The 17,275-nt window shown below is 43.3% G+C and overlaps 1 protein-coding gene and 1 long non-coding RNA gene across 6 annotated transcripts in view; one reads left to right on the top strand and one right to left on the bottom strand.

Moving 5' to 3' along the window:
• The window catches only part of Ddx43 (DEAD-box helicase 43), a 43,614-nt gene extending 33,374 nt beyond the window's left edge, over positions 1 to 10,240 (bottom strand). For all 5 annotated transcript variants that reach the window (XM_029569865.1, XM_029569869.1, XM_029569867.1 and 2 more), the window contains exons 1-2: positions 9,941 to 10,240; positions 5,973 to 6,028 (exon numbers count right to left, since the gene is read on the bottom strand). In XM_029569865.1, coding sequence (XP_029425725.1) covers positions 5,973 to 6,028; positions 9,941 to 10,187 — 303 coding nt within the window. In that variant the 5' untranslated portion in view covers positions 10,188 to 10,240. The remainder of the gene's footprint in view (positions 1 to 5,972; positions 6,029 to 9,940) is intronic.
• Positions 10,241 to 10,428: 188 nt separating this feature from the next.
• Positions 10,429 to 16,578, top strand: LOC115072528. The gene is made up of 3 exons (XR_003851577.1): positions 10,429 to 10,569; positions 11,738 to 11,911; positions 15,475 to 16,578. It is a non-coding gene; the product is annotated as an uncharacterized LOC115072528 (long non-coding RNA).
• The last annotated feature ends 697 nt before the right edge of the window (positions 16,579 to 17,275 follow it).

Below are 17,275 nucleotides of genomic sequence, written 5' to 3'. Positions count from 1 at the left end.
ATTATTATTTTTGTCTTTTTGAAGCAGGGTCTCCCTGTAGCCCCAGCTATCCTGGAACTCACTATGTAAACCAGTGTGGCCTTGAACTCACAGAGATCCACCAGCCTCTGCCTCCCAAGTGCTGGGACTACAGGTGTGCACCACCATGCCTGGCTTTTTATTTATTATTTTTAATTTTATGTGCATGACTGTATTGCCTGCATGTGCGTAAGTACACACATGTCATGCAATGCCTGCAGCCATCAGAAAAAGGCATCATATCCCCTGGAACTGGAGTTAGGAAGGTTGTTACCTGCCATGTGGGTGCTGGGAATTGAATCTGGGTCTTCTACAAAAGCAACCAGTGCTCTTACCTGCTGTGTCATCTCTTCAGCCCCTTAAATTTTATTTTGAGACAGTCACACTAATTTGGGCTAGCTTTGAACTACTTTGTAACACATGCAGGCCTTGAATGTGTGATCTTCCCAAGTAGCTAGGTTTTTACACCTGTACTACCAGGCCTGGTAAGCATCTTTAGACATGCATAATTTCAGCAACCCTCACTTACTTATCTTGAAACCTTACTTAATACTTATCTTGAAACCAAATGCTGCCCTAAGTTGGCTATTCAATGTGTATTATCTCCAGGGTTTACAGACACAACTCTGTGTTAAATGCCTCAAAGAGACAATGATGAACTGCTGAGAGGATGGAAGAGACACCTGCACACAAAGGCAAGCAGGAGGCCTTAGAGCTACCAGAGGAAGTGAGACCTGGCTTGGCTGAAAAGTACAGTAGACAGCTGCCCAGGAGAAAGCTGTGGTAGGACAGTGCTGGGAAGTGGGGGTGTTTAAGAGAAGTAGCAGAGGTTAAAACAGCCCTGGTCAAGTGGACCACATGGAAGAGTCTGGGCTTAAGAGGCTCATATACTAGACACTTGGGGTGGTACACACCTGTAAGTCTACTTCTCAGGGGGCTAAAGCAGGAGAATCTTGAGTTCCATGCTAGCCTGAACTAAATACCAAGTTCAAGGCCAGCCCATGTTACATTATTTTTTAAAATGTTTTATTTATTATTTTTATATTATGTGTATGAGTGCACCCATGTCATGCAATACCCATGGGGGTTAGAAGAGGGTGTAGGATCCCCTGGAACTGGAGTTAATGATAGTTGTTAGCTGTCATGTGGGTGCTGGGAATTGAACCCGGGTCCTCTGTAAAGCAGCCAGTGCTCTTAACCACTGAGCCTTCTCTCTAGCCCTTGTGTTACATTATTGATACTCTGCCTCAAAAATAAAAGGGCTGGGCCAGTGATATGGATCAGCAGTTGAAGGCATCTGCTGCCAAGTGTGGTGACCTGAGTTCAATCTCCAAGGCTCTCATGGTAGAAAGAACTGTGCTTTTACCTTCCTATGTGTGTTGCTGCAGGTTCTAGTGCACTAATGTGTATGTGCATACACACATACACTCACACACACACACGTGGACTTACACTGATAAGTAAATGTGATTAAAAAAATAAAAGGGCTGAGTATGTAGCTCTGTGGTAGAACACTTATCTGGAATAATATACACAAGACTCTGGGTTCAACCCCCAGCACCATAACCAAGTAAGTTAACAAAAGTCTGGAAACCATGAAAGGTTTTTATGCAGAAAAAAGGCACCACATAACTTGTATTTAGAAAGATTCCTCTGACTGCAGTGGAGAATTTTAGAGGAGACACGAAGTAGGGTGAACAGTTAAGGGAAAATGAGAAGGCTGGCTCTTTTGGAAAAGTTCAGGACAGAGACAAGTGGTAGATAAGGAGAAGGAAGTATCACAGAAAATAATCCAGGATTTCTGGCTTGACAGTTTAGTGATGCCATCTGTTGTTACTAAGATTAAAAACATAGGAACAGATCAAGGTTTGTGGTAAGAGACCCAGGTAGGGAGGCTTTGGGCATGATGACTATGCCACAGAAATAACTGATTAAAAAAAATATTACTATTTTTTTTTTTACATTTTGTGCATATGAGTGCTTATCTTGCATGTACAGAAGTGCACCACATGCATGCAATGCCTGTAGGGGCTAGGAGGGTATCAGATTCTCTAGAACTGCAGTTACAGTCAGTTGTGAGCCATCATATTGGTACTGAGAACTGAACCTCTGTAAGCATAGTGAGTGTTCTTAATTACTGAGTCATCTCTCCAGCCCCAACTACATTTTTTTTAAAAGACAAGGAATTGGTCCATTGCCTAGACTGGTCCTGAACTCAAGGTCCATCCTGAGTGCTGGGACATAGGCATGTGCCACTATATTGCTGATATATCTTTTAAAATATTATTTTTTATTATTTTGAAATTTTTATACATTTATATATTGTAGTTTGATGATACTCACCCACCACTACCAATTCTTCCAATTCCTCCTAGTGTACCCTACCCTACAGAGTTGTCATTTAAAAAATTATTTTCATTTTTTGTGTCTAGATGTTTTGCCTGTATGTATAAGTGCACCATGTGCATACAATGTCCATGGAAGCCAGAAGAGGGTGTCAGATTCCCTGGACCTGGAGTTACAGGTGGTTGTTAGCTGCCATGTGGGTACTGGGAACTGAACCTGGGTCCTCTGAAAGAGTACCCAGTGCTCTTAACTGCTGAGCCATCTCTCCAGTCCCTTTATTATTAAAAAAAGATTTACTTTATGTATATGAATGCTGTGCCTGCATGTATGTAGGTGCACCATGTTTGTGCCTGGTACCTGTTGAGGCCATAAGAGGGAGTTGGATCCCTTGGAAATGGTTTTACAGACTGTTGTGACCTGCCATGCATATGCTGGGAACTAAACCCAGGTCTTTTGCAAGAGCAGTGAGTGCTCTTAACCACTGAGCCATCTCTCCAGCTCTAGTTATCATTCTTTTAAAAAAAATTTAATTATTTTTATCTTATGTGTATGCATGTACTGCCTGCATGTAGGTAAGTGCATTTGTGTTGTGTAATGCCTGCGGAGGTCAGAAGAGGCTGTTGGATCCCCTGGGACTGGAGTTAGGACAATTGTTAGCTGCCATGTGGGTGCTGGGATTTGAACCCGGGTCTTCTGCAAGAACAACAAGTGTTCTTACCCGCCGAGCCATCTCTCCAGCCCCACAGTTATCATTTAAAAAAAAAATTATCTATATTATTTTATGTTTATGTGTGTGTATGTATGTGTTTACGTGTGTCTGAGTATATGTATGAGCACCATATGTGTGCATGTATCCTTGGAGGCTAGAAGAGGGTGTCAGATTCCCTAGAGCTAGAGTTACAGGCAGTTGTGAGTTATGTGATGTGCGTCCTGGAAACTGAATTCGGGTTCTTGGAAAAAGCAGTAAGTACTCTTAACTGCTAAACCATATCTCTAGCCTCCTGGGTTATCGTTCTTGGATGGAGATTATTTTAACAAAATTTTTAACTTCTGCAAGTCACACAACCATTGGTTCCCCAGCAAAACTTGGTTTGACACTAGAACCTTAAAAGGGAATAAGCATTGCTTAGTATCCCCAGGAAAAGAATTTTCACAACAGATGGAAAATTTGTTAATGTTATTATGTCTCATAATTAATAAAAAAAGAAAATGAGAATGTAAAAGATGCTAAAAGGAGATGGGAATGGTGATATTTTCCAAAACAGGCAGAAAAAATGAGAAAGCCTAAGCAAGTGATAAAGGTCTGTGTAGGCTTGTTATGATATATAAAGGATGACAAACATAATATACACATAATCTTAAAATTTCTAAGGTCATAGTTTCGTCAACTAGTTTAATGAACAAAATATATATCTAGTCAAGGTTTATCTGAGAACATTTGGTTGTTTAGCTAAACTTTATCTACATAGCACATGGTAATTAAAAGTACTACACTGGTGGAACTAACCTTATTATTGGATGTTTAACAGCCATACTTCGAGGCCTATACTAATATGGTCAGAGGGACTTAAAGGACAGTCTTTTGCCCCTTGCCCTCCAAGGTCAACTAAGTTCGAGGGGACAATGGAACATCTCTCAAAATGTCCTGTAACTGTGGTGAGTCATCTGTCCTCTTGTTCAGGGAGGACATGGAAACCCCACCAGATGGACTTGAACCAGTGTCCAGTCTAAAAGAGGAGGATCAACGCAGAGAAACATTTCCTCCATGCTTCCAAGAAAAGTCAGCCATGGTTGAGCAGGACCTTTGACTTATCTTCGCATAGATGGAACTGGTAAAAGAAAGGAGCCAGGGGCTCCTCCCAAGCCCATGTGACCCCTGAGGAACAGATCCTCAAACGACCTTAAGTGTAAAAATAAATTGATTTATTTGGGCAACTGTATGGCCTTAAACACCCAAAAGGAAAGTATAACCAAAGAGTAAAGTCATCAGTATATGTCTTTAAGAGTTCAAGGGATTACACTTCCCAGATTTTAGGCTTAAGCCTATATAAAAAGTTATTTAGACAATTATTTCTCATTGATGATTTTGTTCAGAATCAGAAAGTGCTGCTCAGATGTAAGACTTCATATCTTGGTCTGCAATACTGTAGTGCTCACCTGTAACTAAGGGAGATAACCTGCTATTGTTCTAAAATACTGGCTAAATTTGTTTTCTCCCCTTATCTAGACACCTTTGAGAAGGAACTGACACTGATTCTAACAACTCCAACAGATATCAGAGTGCCTGAAAGCAAATCCTGAATCCATCTCTCTACAGCCTTGGCAGACAAAAGAAAAATGAGGAGGAATCCAATAGAGAGATGCTTTTGGAAACTCTCATCAAGAAATTCCAATGGACTCTGATATGAACATTTAGAATTTGTCCTGTTCTGACTTTTTTCTGGTTCCCTGTCTAAAACTTGTAATGCTAACTACTCTTGCCTTTACTCCACCTTCACATCTCCTACTTTCTTTTCTCCCTACAGATAAGAGTTGTGCAATTTGGGAGTCTTTTAGATAGACCCACTGAAGGGGTACCGCAATTGCCTTACCCTGAGTCCCTGTTCAGCATGGAAGAAGCCAGAGAAGTCTGCATCCTGATTCCCTAAGGGCTTTTGGAAACTCTCATCAAGAAATTCCAATGGACTCTGATATGAACATTTAGAATTTGTCCTGTTCTGACTTTTTTCTGGTTCCCTGTCTAAAACTTGTAATGCTAACTACTCTTGCCTTTACTCCACCTTCACATCTCCTGCCCCAAAGAAAAGTAACCAGTTTCTTGGTTAAAAGTCAAAATATCCTTGGGCCTCTTAGCAACAGACTCCGTTCCAAAGGCCAAAATTGTCAAAAGTATTAGGGAGCTCTTATCCTTAATAGATTTTAGGGTTACCTCTTCAGAGGGGGGAATGTTAGAGTAGCAAAAAGCCCCATTAAAAAAAAAAAAAGAATAAAGAGTACGTGAAATTATCAGAAAAAGCGATTGGGAGATATAGGAGGAGTTGGAAGGGAGGGAGTGGCTGTGGATTTGATCAAAACACCTTATATGCATGTATGAAATTCTCAATAAATTATTTTTTAAAAAGTCACAAAACCTATACATATACCCAGAACAGACAACAATTCAGGTAAATTCTTTTTTTTGTCATTTAAATTTTTATTAAATATACTCTCTTGGCACAAATCTTTAAAATATATAAATATTATATATAAACAAAATGTCTTCATGGCATCAAAATAGAACTCCAGACCAGAACAGTGACTGAGGGGAGGGCAGCCACAAGGCTGAGAGCCTACCTGGGCCAGAGATACCAAGGAGGCATGTCCAGGGGGACCAAGAAGACCACGGGCCTATGACACCCTTACCTCTCAAGCCTAGTCCATGGCCCAATGCAAGGTGCTGCCCAACCATCCAAATGATGCCACTTGCTGCGGTGGCCCAGGAGCTCAGGCAAATTCTTGAGAATATTCCTACGAAGTGCTTTGGCCACTTGCTAAGAACTGAGCAGATGGTAAATTAAGTGGTCTCTTATGAACTATGCTTTCAAGGATTAAGAACAAAGATGACTTACCTGTATTCTGGTGTTTGTTGTGTTTTGAATTTCTCTTATTTTTAACCCACCACGACCTATTTAAAAACAAAGGAATATGTAAGTTGAAATCAATAAAAAGGGCTTATGTCCCTTCCTCAGAGGACTTTGTGTAGTTCTTCTCTAAATCATTCAAAGAAAGGCTCTTAGGGTGCAGTAAACTTCTGTTTATAAGGAGGGAAAACATTTCCATTCCAGATTTGTGTGGTTGGTAGGAGGCTTCTTTCCCAAAGATGGAGAGTAAGGATTCTATATGAGCACTAGAAAAACTGGATCCCAACTGTATTAGAGGGGATGTGAAGAAATTAGAACCACTGCTAACAATATGAAATCCATTTTTTTTTTCCATTTTGGTTTGCTTTTTTGTTATAGTATCCCACATAGGAGTCTAGGCTGGAACTCACAATGAATCCCAATCTGGACTTAAATTCATAGTAACTCTGCCTCTGCCTTCCAAGTGGTGGGATTTCAGGTACTGAGTAACCACATCTGTCTAAATAATTCAATTAAAAAATTATATTTGTCATTAATACTGTACTGTATACTTAAAAATGAGTTGGGGATGGTGTGATGGTTTGATTAAATGTCTCCCATAGGGGCCAAGTATTTGAACACTTAGTCCCCAGTTTGTGGCACTGTTTGGGCAGGGTGATGGAACCCTTAGGTGTGGCCATTCTGAAGAGAGCACATCACTGTGGGTGGGTTTTGAGATATAGCCATGCCCACTTCCAGTTTCTCTCTCTTCTTCTTGCGCCTTCTTGAAGATGTCAGTTCTCAGCTTTCTGTTCCTGTCACCTCTGCCACCGTGTCTCTCCTACCATGATGGACTCTTGCTCTTCTGGAACCATAAGCCAAATAAACTCTTCCTTCTATAAGTTGCCTTGGTCATGGCATTTTACCACAGTAACAGAAAAGTAACTAATACAGACTTGGTATTGGAGACTGGGCTGTTACTGTGAAGAACCTGACCACATGGGTTTTTGGAGAAATGTGGAAGCCTTTGGAAGTTTGGAATGAAAAGTGGTTGAATGTTCTAACCAGAGCTTGATGAGTCATCCTAGTAGGATCCTGGAAGAAAGAAGTGCTCAAAATAATGTAGTTCCAGAGAGAAAAAAGGAGTTAAACAGAAACAGACACTTTGGCAAAGTACCTGACTTCTGTCTGCCCACAGCCTATGAGCTTACTTGAGACTAAGTTGAAAAGTAATGGGATAATTCCTTTGGTGAGGTAAATTTAGAGATAGCCTAACATAGAAATGGTGGACTGGTTATTAATAGTGAATATTATAGTTATCTACAATGAAAAAGGTCAAGTACACAGAATGTACAGTGTAGTGAGAAAGAGGGCACTAGGAAGCCTGGAGCCAAGACCTGTGCTGAAGGAGAGGCTCTCTCTGATAAGGAAATTGAGCCATTAAGGAGAAGCCTCCAGATTTACACTTGAACAATGGAAAGAGTACCTCAGGGCAAGGTGAAAGGAAAAGGTCTAAAGTTTCCTGTTCCTAGAAAACTGTGAAATATGAAAGTAGCCGCTCATAATACGGATATATGAGGTCCATCCCAAGCTGGCAGCCCAACTTGGCAGTGTGCTGGCTTTAGAGGCATTCCAAGTAAGCAGCTTCTTCTTCCATGGTTTCAGAAAGCTGTGGAGTTCAGGCAGCATGCAGTAGGGGAGTCCCTGCTTAAAAGAAAGTCCTGGCAAGCCAAGAGGCTCTGAGAAACCATTGTGTAAAGCTGTGAAAGGTGAAGCCTGGTTGGTAGTGGAGCCCCCAGAATTGTTGGAGATGCCACGTTATAAAACATCTGCTTGCTTACAGGGAGTGGTACTAGTCCAAGAGAAAAATGTTATATTGCATGCAGCAAAGCTAGAGGGGCTGAGCCATCTAAGCCCTTTAGAGCTAAAGTCCCACACACTGGACATGGAACAACTGGATTTTGTGTTTACCCTGATGGTTTTCCATCTTGCTTTGGTTGGATAGCGCCTCAATTTGTTTCCATTCTTTCCTTTTGGAATGGGAATGTGTTTTTGGTTCTATTGTGTTGTAAGTACATAATTTGTCTTTTGATTTTACAGAGGTTTACGGTTAAGAGACTGCCTTGAAACTCAGGAGACTTTGGACATTGGACTTTTTTGTTGATCTTTTTGTGAAACAGTCTCCCTGCACAGCTGGCCTGAGAACTAACTATGCAGACCAGGCTGGCCTCAATCTCATAGAGATCCACTGGTCTCTACCTCTCAAGTGCTGGGATTAAAGGCATGCACCACCATGCCTGACTCTGGACACTGGGCTTTTAAATAATGTTGAGACTGTTAAGGACTATGAGACAAATGCATTTTGCATTGTGTTATGATCATGAACCTATGGGGGTCAGGGAGCAGAATGTGATTGTTCGTATAAGTGGCCCCCATAGATGTCAAGTATTCGGACACGTGGTCCCCAGTTCATGGTTAGTGAAGGGTCATGGAACCTTTGGAGGTGGGGCCATGCTGGAGAAAGCATATCACTGGGGGGTAGGCTTTGAGAGCACATAGCCATGTCCACTTCCAGTCTGCCTCTCTCTGCTTCCTGTGCCTGCTTGAAGATTTAAGTTCTCAGCCTTTTGCTCCAGTCACCTCTGCTGACATGCCTACCTGTCATGATGGACTCTTGTACCTCTGTAACTATAAGCTAAATAGACTCTTCTATGAGTTGCCTAGGTCATGGTGTTTTATCACAAAAATAGAAAAGTAACTAACACAGCTAGGTAGTAGAGTTAGGGGTAGAACATATACTAACCTTTATTAATAACTGGGTTCAAAACTGAGTACCAAAATGAAGGGAGTGCAGGAAGAAGGAAAAAAGGGGAAGGGAAAGGGAGAAAAATAGAGAGGAAAATGAGATTGTTATTATTTTAACACATACAAACCATATTGGTTCTTGTAGCTCAGTAGTAGAGTCTGCAAATCCAAATGTAGCTATTTGAGTGGCCTGGGCTTAATATCCAAATCTAATTAATAAGCATGCACATGTAAGATCAGGTGGGTGTGTAACAATGAGTGCAGTTCGTGCTGCTTGCTGAGGGCTGATTTATGTTGCAAACCTATCTGTTCTCTGCTGGAGCATCCCTCTTCAGATCTTAGAAAGCCTGAGTCATTTTAGAAGAAATGAATCTACTATTAGTCTTAAAATGATGATAAAAATACCCCATAAACCTGTTCATTTTCTTATAATAGGTCTTTTATAAATATTTTATTATTTTTGTTTTATGTGTATGAAGTGTATCGCCTGCAAGTATATAAGTGCAGCTATGTCTTGCAATGCCCGCGGGGGTCATAAGTGGGCGTTATATTCCCGTTGGAGTTATGGACGGTTGTTAGCCACCATGTGGGTGCTCGGAATCGAACTGGGTCCTCTCCAAGAGCAGTCAGTGCTCTTAACCGCTGAAAGATTTCTCCAGTCCCTCATAACAGGTCTTTGGAAGTTAAAAACGAAAACAACTCCATCACCCAATGGCAAAGCATTGTAATTTAAACTCAGACTAAATGGCAATAGGTATCTTCCCCATCACCGCAACTGCACCTTAATAACTTAAAGCTTGCACTGGGATCACTTCCCTTGCACCGCTTTCCTGCAGTTAAATGGACCTGGAGCTCAGCTGGGAGATGTGGATGGGGCTCTGCCCAGCCTCACACTAACCTGCACTTCTCTGCTCATGGCCCAGGAGGGGTGTTCACAGGAACACCTACTTCCAGCCCGCTGTGCTGCTCAGGGGTGGAGACCCGAGCGCCCTCTGCTTCCTCCCTCTCTTGCGGACAGCGGGGGTCTCGCAGGCCCCGCGTCCCGCACAGCCTGTGTGGAAGGACGGAGCTGCAGCACCCGGCGGCCACCACGCCGCCCTGGCGGGGGACCCGGGACAGCCCGGCCGCCCCCTCCCGCGCCGCCCACGCCTTGCTCTGCGCTGGGCTCTCACCTATCACCGCGCCCACCACGTCGTTCTTCACCCCGAAGCAGAGCGGCGGTTCCCCGCGGCCTCCGGCCGTGGCCTCGGTGGCGCCCGCCGGCTCTCTCCAGCTGCCGCCGCCCGGCCTGCCGCCTCCCCGACCTCTTCGACTCGGCTCCTCCTCCGGTGTCCGCTCTGCGCCGGGCGACCCCGTCGAGCTTCGCCGGGGAGCAACGACCCAGGAGGAAGCGTTGGCTGCGGCTTCTCGCCCAGACATGGTTCTGAGGAGACACGTGCTTCGCACTTCGTTCTGGCCTCTGCACCACAGATCCCGCCTTGAGAAGTTCCGCCTTCCTAATGCACGCATGCGCAGTTGTGGCCCGCGCACTGGTCCCCCGTGCGCTGATTGGATGGCGGGCGATGTGGACCGGATCTTTCCAGCTTGGTCAATCGGCACTTCGCCTGGGGACTAGAGTCCTGGAGCTGGCGCTCCTTTCTAGGGCCGGCTCCTCCCCAGCTCCTGGTTTGTGCCTGGAGTGAGGCTCGTCTCTGGGCCTCGGAATTCGGGGTGACGCGTGGGTGCTGCTGCTGCAGGCCTGAAGTCCCAGCTCCTGAGCCGGCCGAGGCAGGAGGGTCCTGGGCCGCAGAACGAACTGAAGGTCAGTCAGCCCAGCTTGCTAAGGCCTCTGGAAACGGAAAAGAAATGAATAAAACAGCGAGGGAACAACTGAGAGGTGGCCTAGGGAAGGAGACCTGGCGTGCAATCCCCAGACATAAAATAACTAAACAGAACTGGATCGACACCTGAATTCTCCCCTCAAGGCAACCTGCTTCTGTTGTATGATGGACCTGTCGACGTCTGGGCCAAACTTGAGTGTCCCTGCTTCGACTGAGAGCTCAGATTTGTCTTAAAAAATTTCGATCATAGGGAGGCTACAGGTTTTTTGAGGGTGGGTTGTATGATGTGTCTGTATTGGAGTGTGTGTCACAGTACATGTGTGGATGTCACAGGGCAACTTTAGGAAGTCAGTTCTTTGCTTCCACCTTTGTGTGGGTTCCTGGGCTAGAACTTGGGTCTCAGGGTTTGAGCTACAAGGATCTTTTCAGACAGGGTATCTCTCTAGTACAGGCTATAGAGTTTTGCATGTTAATTTTATATCTGGCCACTTTCCTGAAAGGGTTTATTAGTTTTACAATATTATCTGGTGTAGTCTTCAGGGTCGCCTATGCATAGACGCCTATCATTTGCAATTACAAATACTTTGATTTCTATTCATATTGTTTTTATTGCTTGTCTTATTGATTTAGCTAAGATTTCCAGTACTATATTGAATAAGAGTCAAGAAAGTGGGCACCTTGACTTGTTCCAGATTTAAGTGGAAATGCTTTGCGTTTTTCTCCCACTTAATATAACATTTGCTATATGTAGTTTTAAAGAACTCCTAAACTGCCCTCTGCATCTTTGCTGATTAACGAAGAACCCTGAGACAAGGCCAAAGCTAATCCTAAGAGACCAGATCCCTCTGCATACACTAGGTCAGAGGCTCCTAGATAGACCTTCAGCCTCTAACCTCCCTTCACTCATGTGACCTCACCTCAGTCTAAGGCTGAGGAACACAGGGTGGAAGTGAGCTCAGAGTTACACACTGTGCCCTGTGTCCTTGTCCTCACCGTTCCCACTCAGCATCCCAGGTAGAGAAGCTGTACCCTAACGGAACAGACCTGGATGCAGTTACTTACCCAGATTTTCAGCATTTGATATGCTTTGTGGTTCCCATTCCTCAACTTCTTTAAGTCAATAGAGTGGCTCACCTTTTGTGCCCACAGCAGATGAAGCCACACTGGACCTCACAAGATGTACCCCAGCTTTCCTGTGGCGCACAGACTTCCCAGGACACTGTCTAATGAAATGACCCACCTCAACAGCCACCTGTCATCCACTCTCAGCTCACTCCTTAAGGTGGGACTAAGGAGGGAACAGAGGACCATGGAGGCACTGCAGTAAGTTCCAAAAGTCCAGAGAGAGAGAGAGAGAGAGAGAGAGAGAGAAAGAATATGAGAGAATAAGAGAATATGAATATCAAGCATCAGTGGGCCGTTTCCTCCATGTTGTGTCTGTGAGGTTTGAGATTTGTGCCCCATCCATGATTCTGTCACAAGTCAGTATCCAAAATGATCACAGCATTTCATGGGCACAGTTCATAGGAGAGCTACCACTAATCACAACCAAAGAGGTGGAGGATTGGCAGTGACCCAGGCAGGAAGGAGCTGGTGTTCTGGGAAAGGTCATCTTTAAATGACAGACCCAAATCAAAGCTACTAGTACAAGCCCACCATTGTGCCTTTGAAGGAGGAAACCACCCAAACTTCCAGGCATAGCTCCTGTCCTCACTAATCCCTTCCCATTCCCTGCCTCCCAAGTAGAAGGTGCAATCTTTGTGTCCTGGGATTTCCTCCCTTTTATCCACCACTTGGCCTCTTCACCAGTGCTGGTTATGCTGCTAATCTCCCAGGCACCAGCTTGTGAGATATCTGGAAAAAAGTCAGTGGAGATTCTACTGTTCCTGCGTACACTAGGTGGTGAGGCCAAACAAGCTCCCCCAAGATCCACCTCAGCTTTTCTTGTGTCCCAGAATTTCCACACAGCCAGTGAGGCAGAGTCATTTCCTCTCCTAGAACCTCCAACCCTCCTTCCCAACATGAACCCAGAGATGCCCAAGGATAAAACCTAAGATATTTCCTCAACAAGGGAGGAATTTGAAATAGGCACAACTGCCCCATTTGTTGGGATTTTCCTGCAGTTACAGAAAAGAAAAGGCTGTGACGATCAGGCCATTCTGTACACTTCACCAATGTCTGGTTTTCATGGATCACTTAGGAAACCAGACAGAGAACAGGGGTTTTCAGTGGTCACATTGCCCGAATCTATGGAAAATGACACTGGTGGAAAAGGAAAGAGCTTTTCCCGGAGAGTGTATTCTCAAGTCCATTTCCACTTGAAAAACAGAATCCATACTATCAGAACCAAATCTTTTCTGAGGGAAATGTTTCTAGGATTCAGTTATAATAATGTGGTGCTGCTCATTTTGCTACAGAGCCAGGGCTCCATTGGTAAGAGATTCCCACTGAACTCCAGCCCACCAAGGAGACTGCCATGTAAAGAACACAGCACACTGCCATAGAGCTGTATTTCTATAGACAACACGAAAAGGTGCTCTTACATTACATGATTCTCTCACAGGTTTGCCACCTGGGAAGTCTAGGAGGAAACAGAGTATCTGTCAGGATGTTGACAGCTGCTGAGTATAACTCACTCAGGGAGCTTTCGTAATGAGGTCATGAGTGTATGGAAGTGGATGGATGACAAGTATAGACTTGGCTGCTGCTGGGCTGCCTCCTGGATATTAAAGCTTTGTCCAGATTGGGGCTGGAGAGATGGCTTAGCGGTTAAGAGCACTGACTGGTCTTGTAGAGGACCTGGGTTTGATTCCCAGCACCCACATGGTGGCTACGAACTATCCTTACCTCCAGTTCCAGGAGAATCCGAAGCCCTTTTCTGACCTCTGTGGCACTGCACGACCTGGGTGCACTCACATACATGCAGGCAATATACTCATACACATAAAATAAAATATTGAATAAAATATTTTAAAGTTTTGTCCAGATGAATGTGGTTATTTTCTACATGTTACATAATGCATACTCTATTTATCAAAGACGGATGACAACAGGAAGAGGCACTGAGAAACTGAGTTCTTATTTACAGAGAACAGTGCACATTATGTGACGTGAGCCGTTGATCCATGCTATGCCCAAGCTCTGTACTATGATTCAGTGACAGAGTCTCACCATTGCTTCTGTCCATTTGAAACTCCAGTAAATTGCCAGTTTCTTTGGTAAAATTATTTATTTAATTTTGTTATTGTTTGAGTGCAAAAATGATGTGCATTATGTGGATATGTATGTGCCCCCAAGGGACATGTTGATGTCAGAGGACAAGTTTTGGTGTCAGATTCTCATTTCACCTTTATGTGGATTTCAGGGGTTCAACTTCAGTTATCAGTATTCAGTGGCAAGCGCTACTCACTGAGCAATCTCTTTTGGCTCACCACTATCTTTTAGTCATGCAAGGACACCTTTTGATCTGCCAATCTCGCTACTGCATTTAGCTATTCTACACAAATTCCACTTCATGAAAACAAATTTATATTTGGATCCTGAATTTAGTCTATCCAAAGCATTCCATTTGCTAATTGGCAGTTCCTTGGTCAGAAATATAACAGTCTACCAAAGCTTTGAAAAGAAAATCCTCAAAATAAGAGTGATTCTTCACTCTACTTTCCCTTCCGTTCTTCAGGTTCCCTGTTCTCTGTTTTTCTGTTGAGTGGCTGACTGTACAGGCCACACTAGCCTGTCACTATGTGGGAGTGGCATAGGTTGGGGCCTGATGCTCTTTAATTTGGGAGGTCAGGACAGTGCATCCCACTATGACAGCCATTACAACCACTCTGAGTGCTCATTTCTCATTCCTGTGGGGTTTTAACTGACGAATGTGAGCATGTTATTGCTCATGGTGACATTATCAAGAATACTAAAATATTTCACCCATTTTTATATTTGGGGCCAGCTTCTAGGACATGAATCCCAAACTTGCAGGGATGTGCCGTTTTGTCCTGCTTCTAACTCCAAAGATCTGTGAACTGACCAGAAACATCAAGGTATATTTGAGCTTCTCACTCCAGTGACTGATCCCACATCTGTGGAAATCCTTATTACATCTGTGAATAATGGGACAGTGGAGGCTACCTTCAGGAGAAAAACGGCATCTATGATTTTTAGACTGGGATACTTCAGGATAATACAGGAATACTAATCCCAGAGGTCTGAGGCTAGTATTCCATGATAATCATGAGTTCATTTCAGAATCTGAGCAACAGCATTGGCACACACATATGAGTTTATGTTTTCAAATTTTCCACATTCAAATTTGAGATCTGAGAGCCTTCATTTGGGTCCTGGAACAGGGGTGATAACAAACCATCACCAGAGACATAGGTAGAAAACAGTGAATGGGTTAATGCATATAAATTTATGTAAAGCATGAGTGACAGATCTGATAAAGTGAGTGTGATTGTGCTGTGAGTGTACAATATCTCCTGAAAACACATGTACCCTCACACAGAATCACATCCATTCACAGTCACAATCACAGAAAGACACAGGAGCTCAGTGTTCTTCAAGGACACAACTACACATACAGTCAAGGTGACTGCAATTTCTGCCAAGAATTGGAGAATCTTGACTCTTAAAATTTTACCCAGACAATCAACCCCTTTTTCAAAATATGTCCTATTCTTTCCCCCTGGAACACAGAATCAAATGTCCCTTCAAATGGCCAGAAAGGTTGCCACACCTATCAGCATTTATATTTTTCCTCACCAAGGAATTCTGCGTACTTACAGCTTTGATATTCTTCCCAGGGTGTCTGCAACTACAGAAAAAAAGACATTAGGAGGACTATGTTATGAAGCTTATTGACAAATACTTTCATTTCTCTTCCTCAGTATTTGGATACGAGAATCAATGGCAACGTGAAAGGCTCAAAAAACAAGAACAAGTTACATCCCTAGAAAATCCCTGGAAGATATATCCAACTCCCTTCAGGTCATCAATTACACAGTACTTAGTCCAAGGAAGAGACAGTGTTTCCAAGGAGTAAGAAGAGGCCTACCACATCCTGTGTACCCTGATGCTGCCGTTTGCAAATGCCCTTTTCATAAGATACTACTTTGTAAGGGTCTGCTCTTCCACCATTCTGGAAAAAATATTCAAGTATCTATAATGGGTGTAGTCATGTTTCCATTTCTTTTTAGACAGTGTGTCACTATGCAGCCCTGGCTGGGCTGGAAATCAGTCGGCTTGGAACTGATAGATTTTCCTGCCTTTACCTCCTTAATGCTGGTATTACAGATGTTTCTCACTATACCTGGATGGTACAGTCATGTTGTAACAGCCAAACTCAAGTTAAAAACAACATATTAGAGAGGACCCTTTCTATTTCAGGTAGAAAAACTAATCTTACCCACTCACAGGCTGCTAATTCCTGTTCCCTAATAAAAATGTCTTTTTCAGCAGAGGGTTCCTGAGCACCTAGGAAGACACTGTTAATCACTGGTCTGTGATTTCCTGAGAGAGCACTGCTTAACTTATTCAGCAGTATGGTTGTGCTCTAAAGCCTAGAGTGAGTCACTGCTGGGGCTTCCTCAGTGAAAGCAGACTAAATGAGGAGCAGGAAAGAAAAGGAAAACTGAGCACTTGACATGTTCATGGCAGAGGAAGACAACTAGAAACTGTCCTCACCTCCTACCAGTGCCCCGTTTCTCACAGTGATTGCTTTAAGCTCACGTAGTTGATGATTAAAAAAAAAACCTTGAATCAATATGATTTATAATTTATGCTGAGCATCTAATAGCAATTCTCAAGGATAATCTCATCCTCATAGAATATGGCTTATGCAGTGGTGTCACGCCACCTCCAGTGGAGCCCGCGTGAGGAATTCTCCATGGGTGGAGGCTGAGAAAACTTCAAAGGAAGAATGCCTCCTGGAGAATGGCTGTGTTAAAAAAGCATGCTGTGTCCTTGGCTCTTCTGCTTTAGTTCTTGTCTTCATTGCTGTCTTTATTCCTGTTCTTTCCTCATAGAGGAACTGCTTTGTACCTACTCAGGTCATTAGGCCCACCTGAAGAGAGACTAGATACGGATGTGAGACTTCCTCCAAATGCTCTTTTCTTGTTTTAAACAATAAGTAAAGTAGCTAAGAATAGGCAACTTTGAAGAATTCTAGATAAGTTACAGCAAGAAGAATTATTTGTGAGTAATCCCCCTACTTCAGTCCCTAGAGTTGACTCAAGGAGATCAAACGGATACTGAAAGAAGATTGCTGCCTACAGTTAAGACAGACTTAGGAATTGCCTACGAGTTAGGGAGAGGTAGGCTATGGCATCCCCTTAAGGGAAAGGAGAGCATATTTAGAATCCCTGAGCCCATTGATGAACCACTTCCTCATACAGGAGTTTATGAAAGAAATAACAGATGGGTAAATATTCAAGAATGGAAAGTTTCATGGTATTCACTATAGTTTATGGATAGGTTCGCTAGATCCAGACCACTTTGGTGCCTTTACTACAAGTCAGCAACAAAGTATACTTGAATAATTACAGGCAGTATAAGAAACATGGATAGAAAGAATAGGAAAATAGGGATTAGAGAAACAAGCCTTTGAAGTTATATGGAGTTATTATAACTTCACTGACCTAGTCATTGGCCTCGGCCACTGAAACCTCAAAATTGAGAAAACGGAACCAT

Source organism: Nannospalax galili, unplaced genomic scaffold (genome assembly GCF_000622305.1).
Source record: "Nannospalax galili isolate Female #2095 unplaced genomic scaffold, S.galili_v1.0 scaffold82, whole genome shotgun sequence".
NCBI classification, from domain to species: Eukaryota; Metazoa; Chordata; class Mammalia; order Rodentia; family Spalacidae; genus Nannospalax; species Nannospalax galili.
Note: the sequence above shows the minus strand (reverse complement) of the source record. Positions and strands in the feature narration are given on the sequence as shown.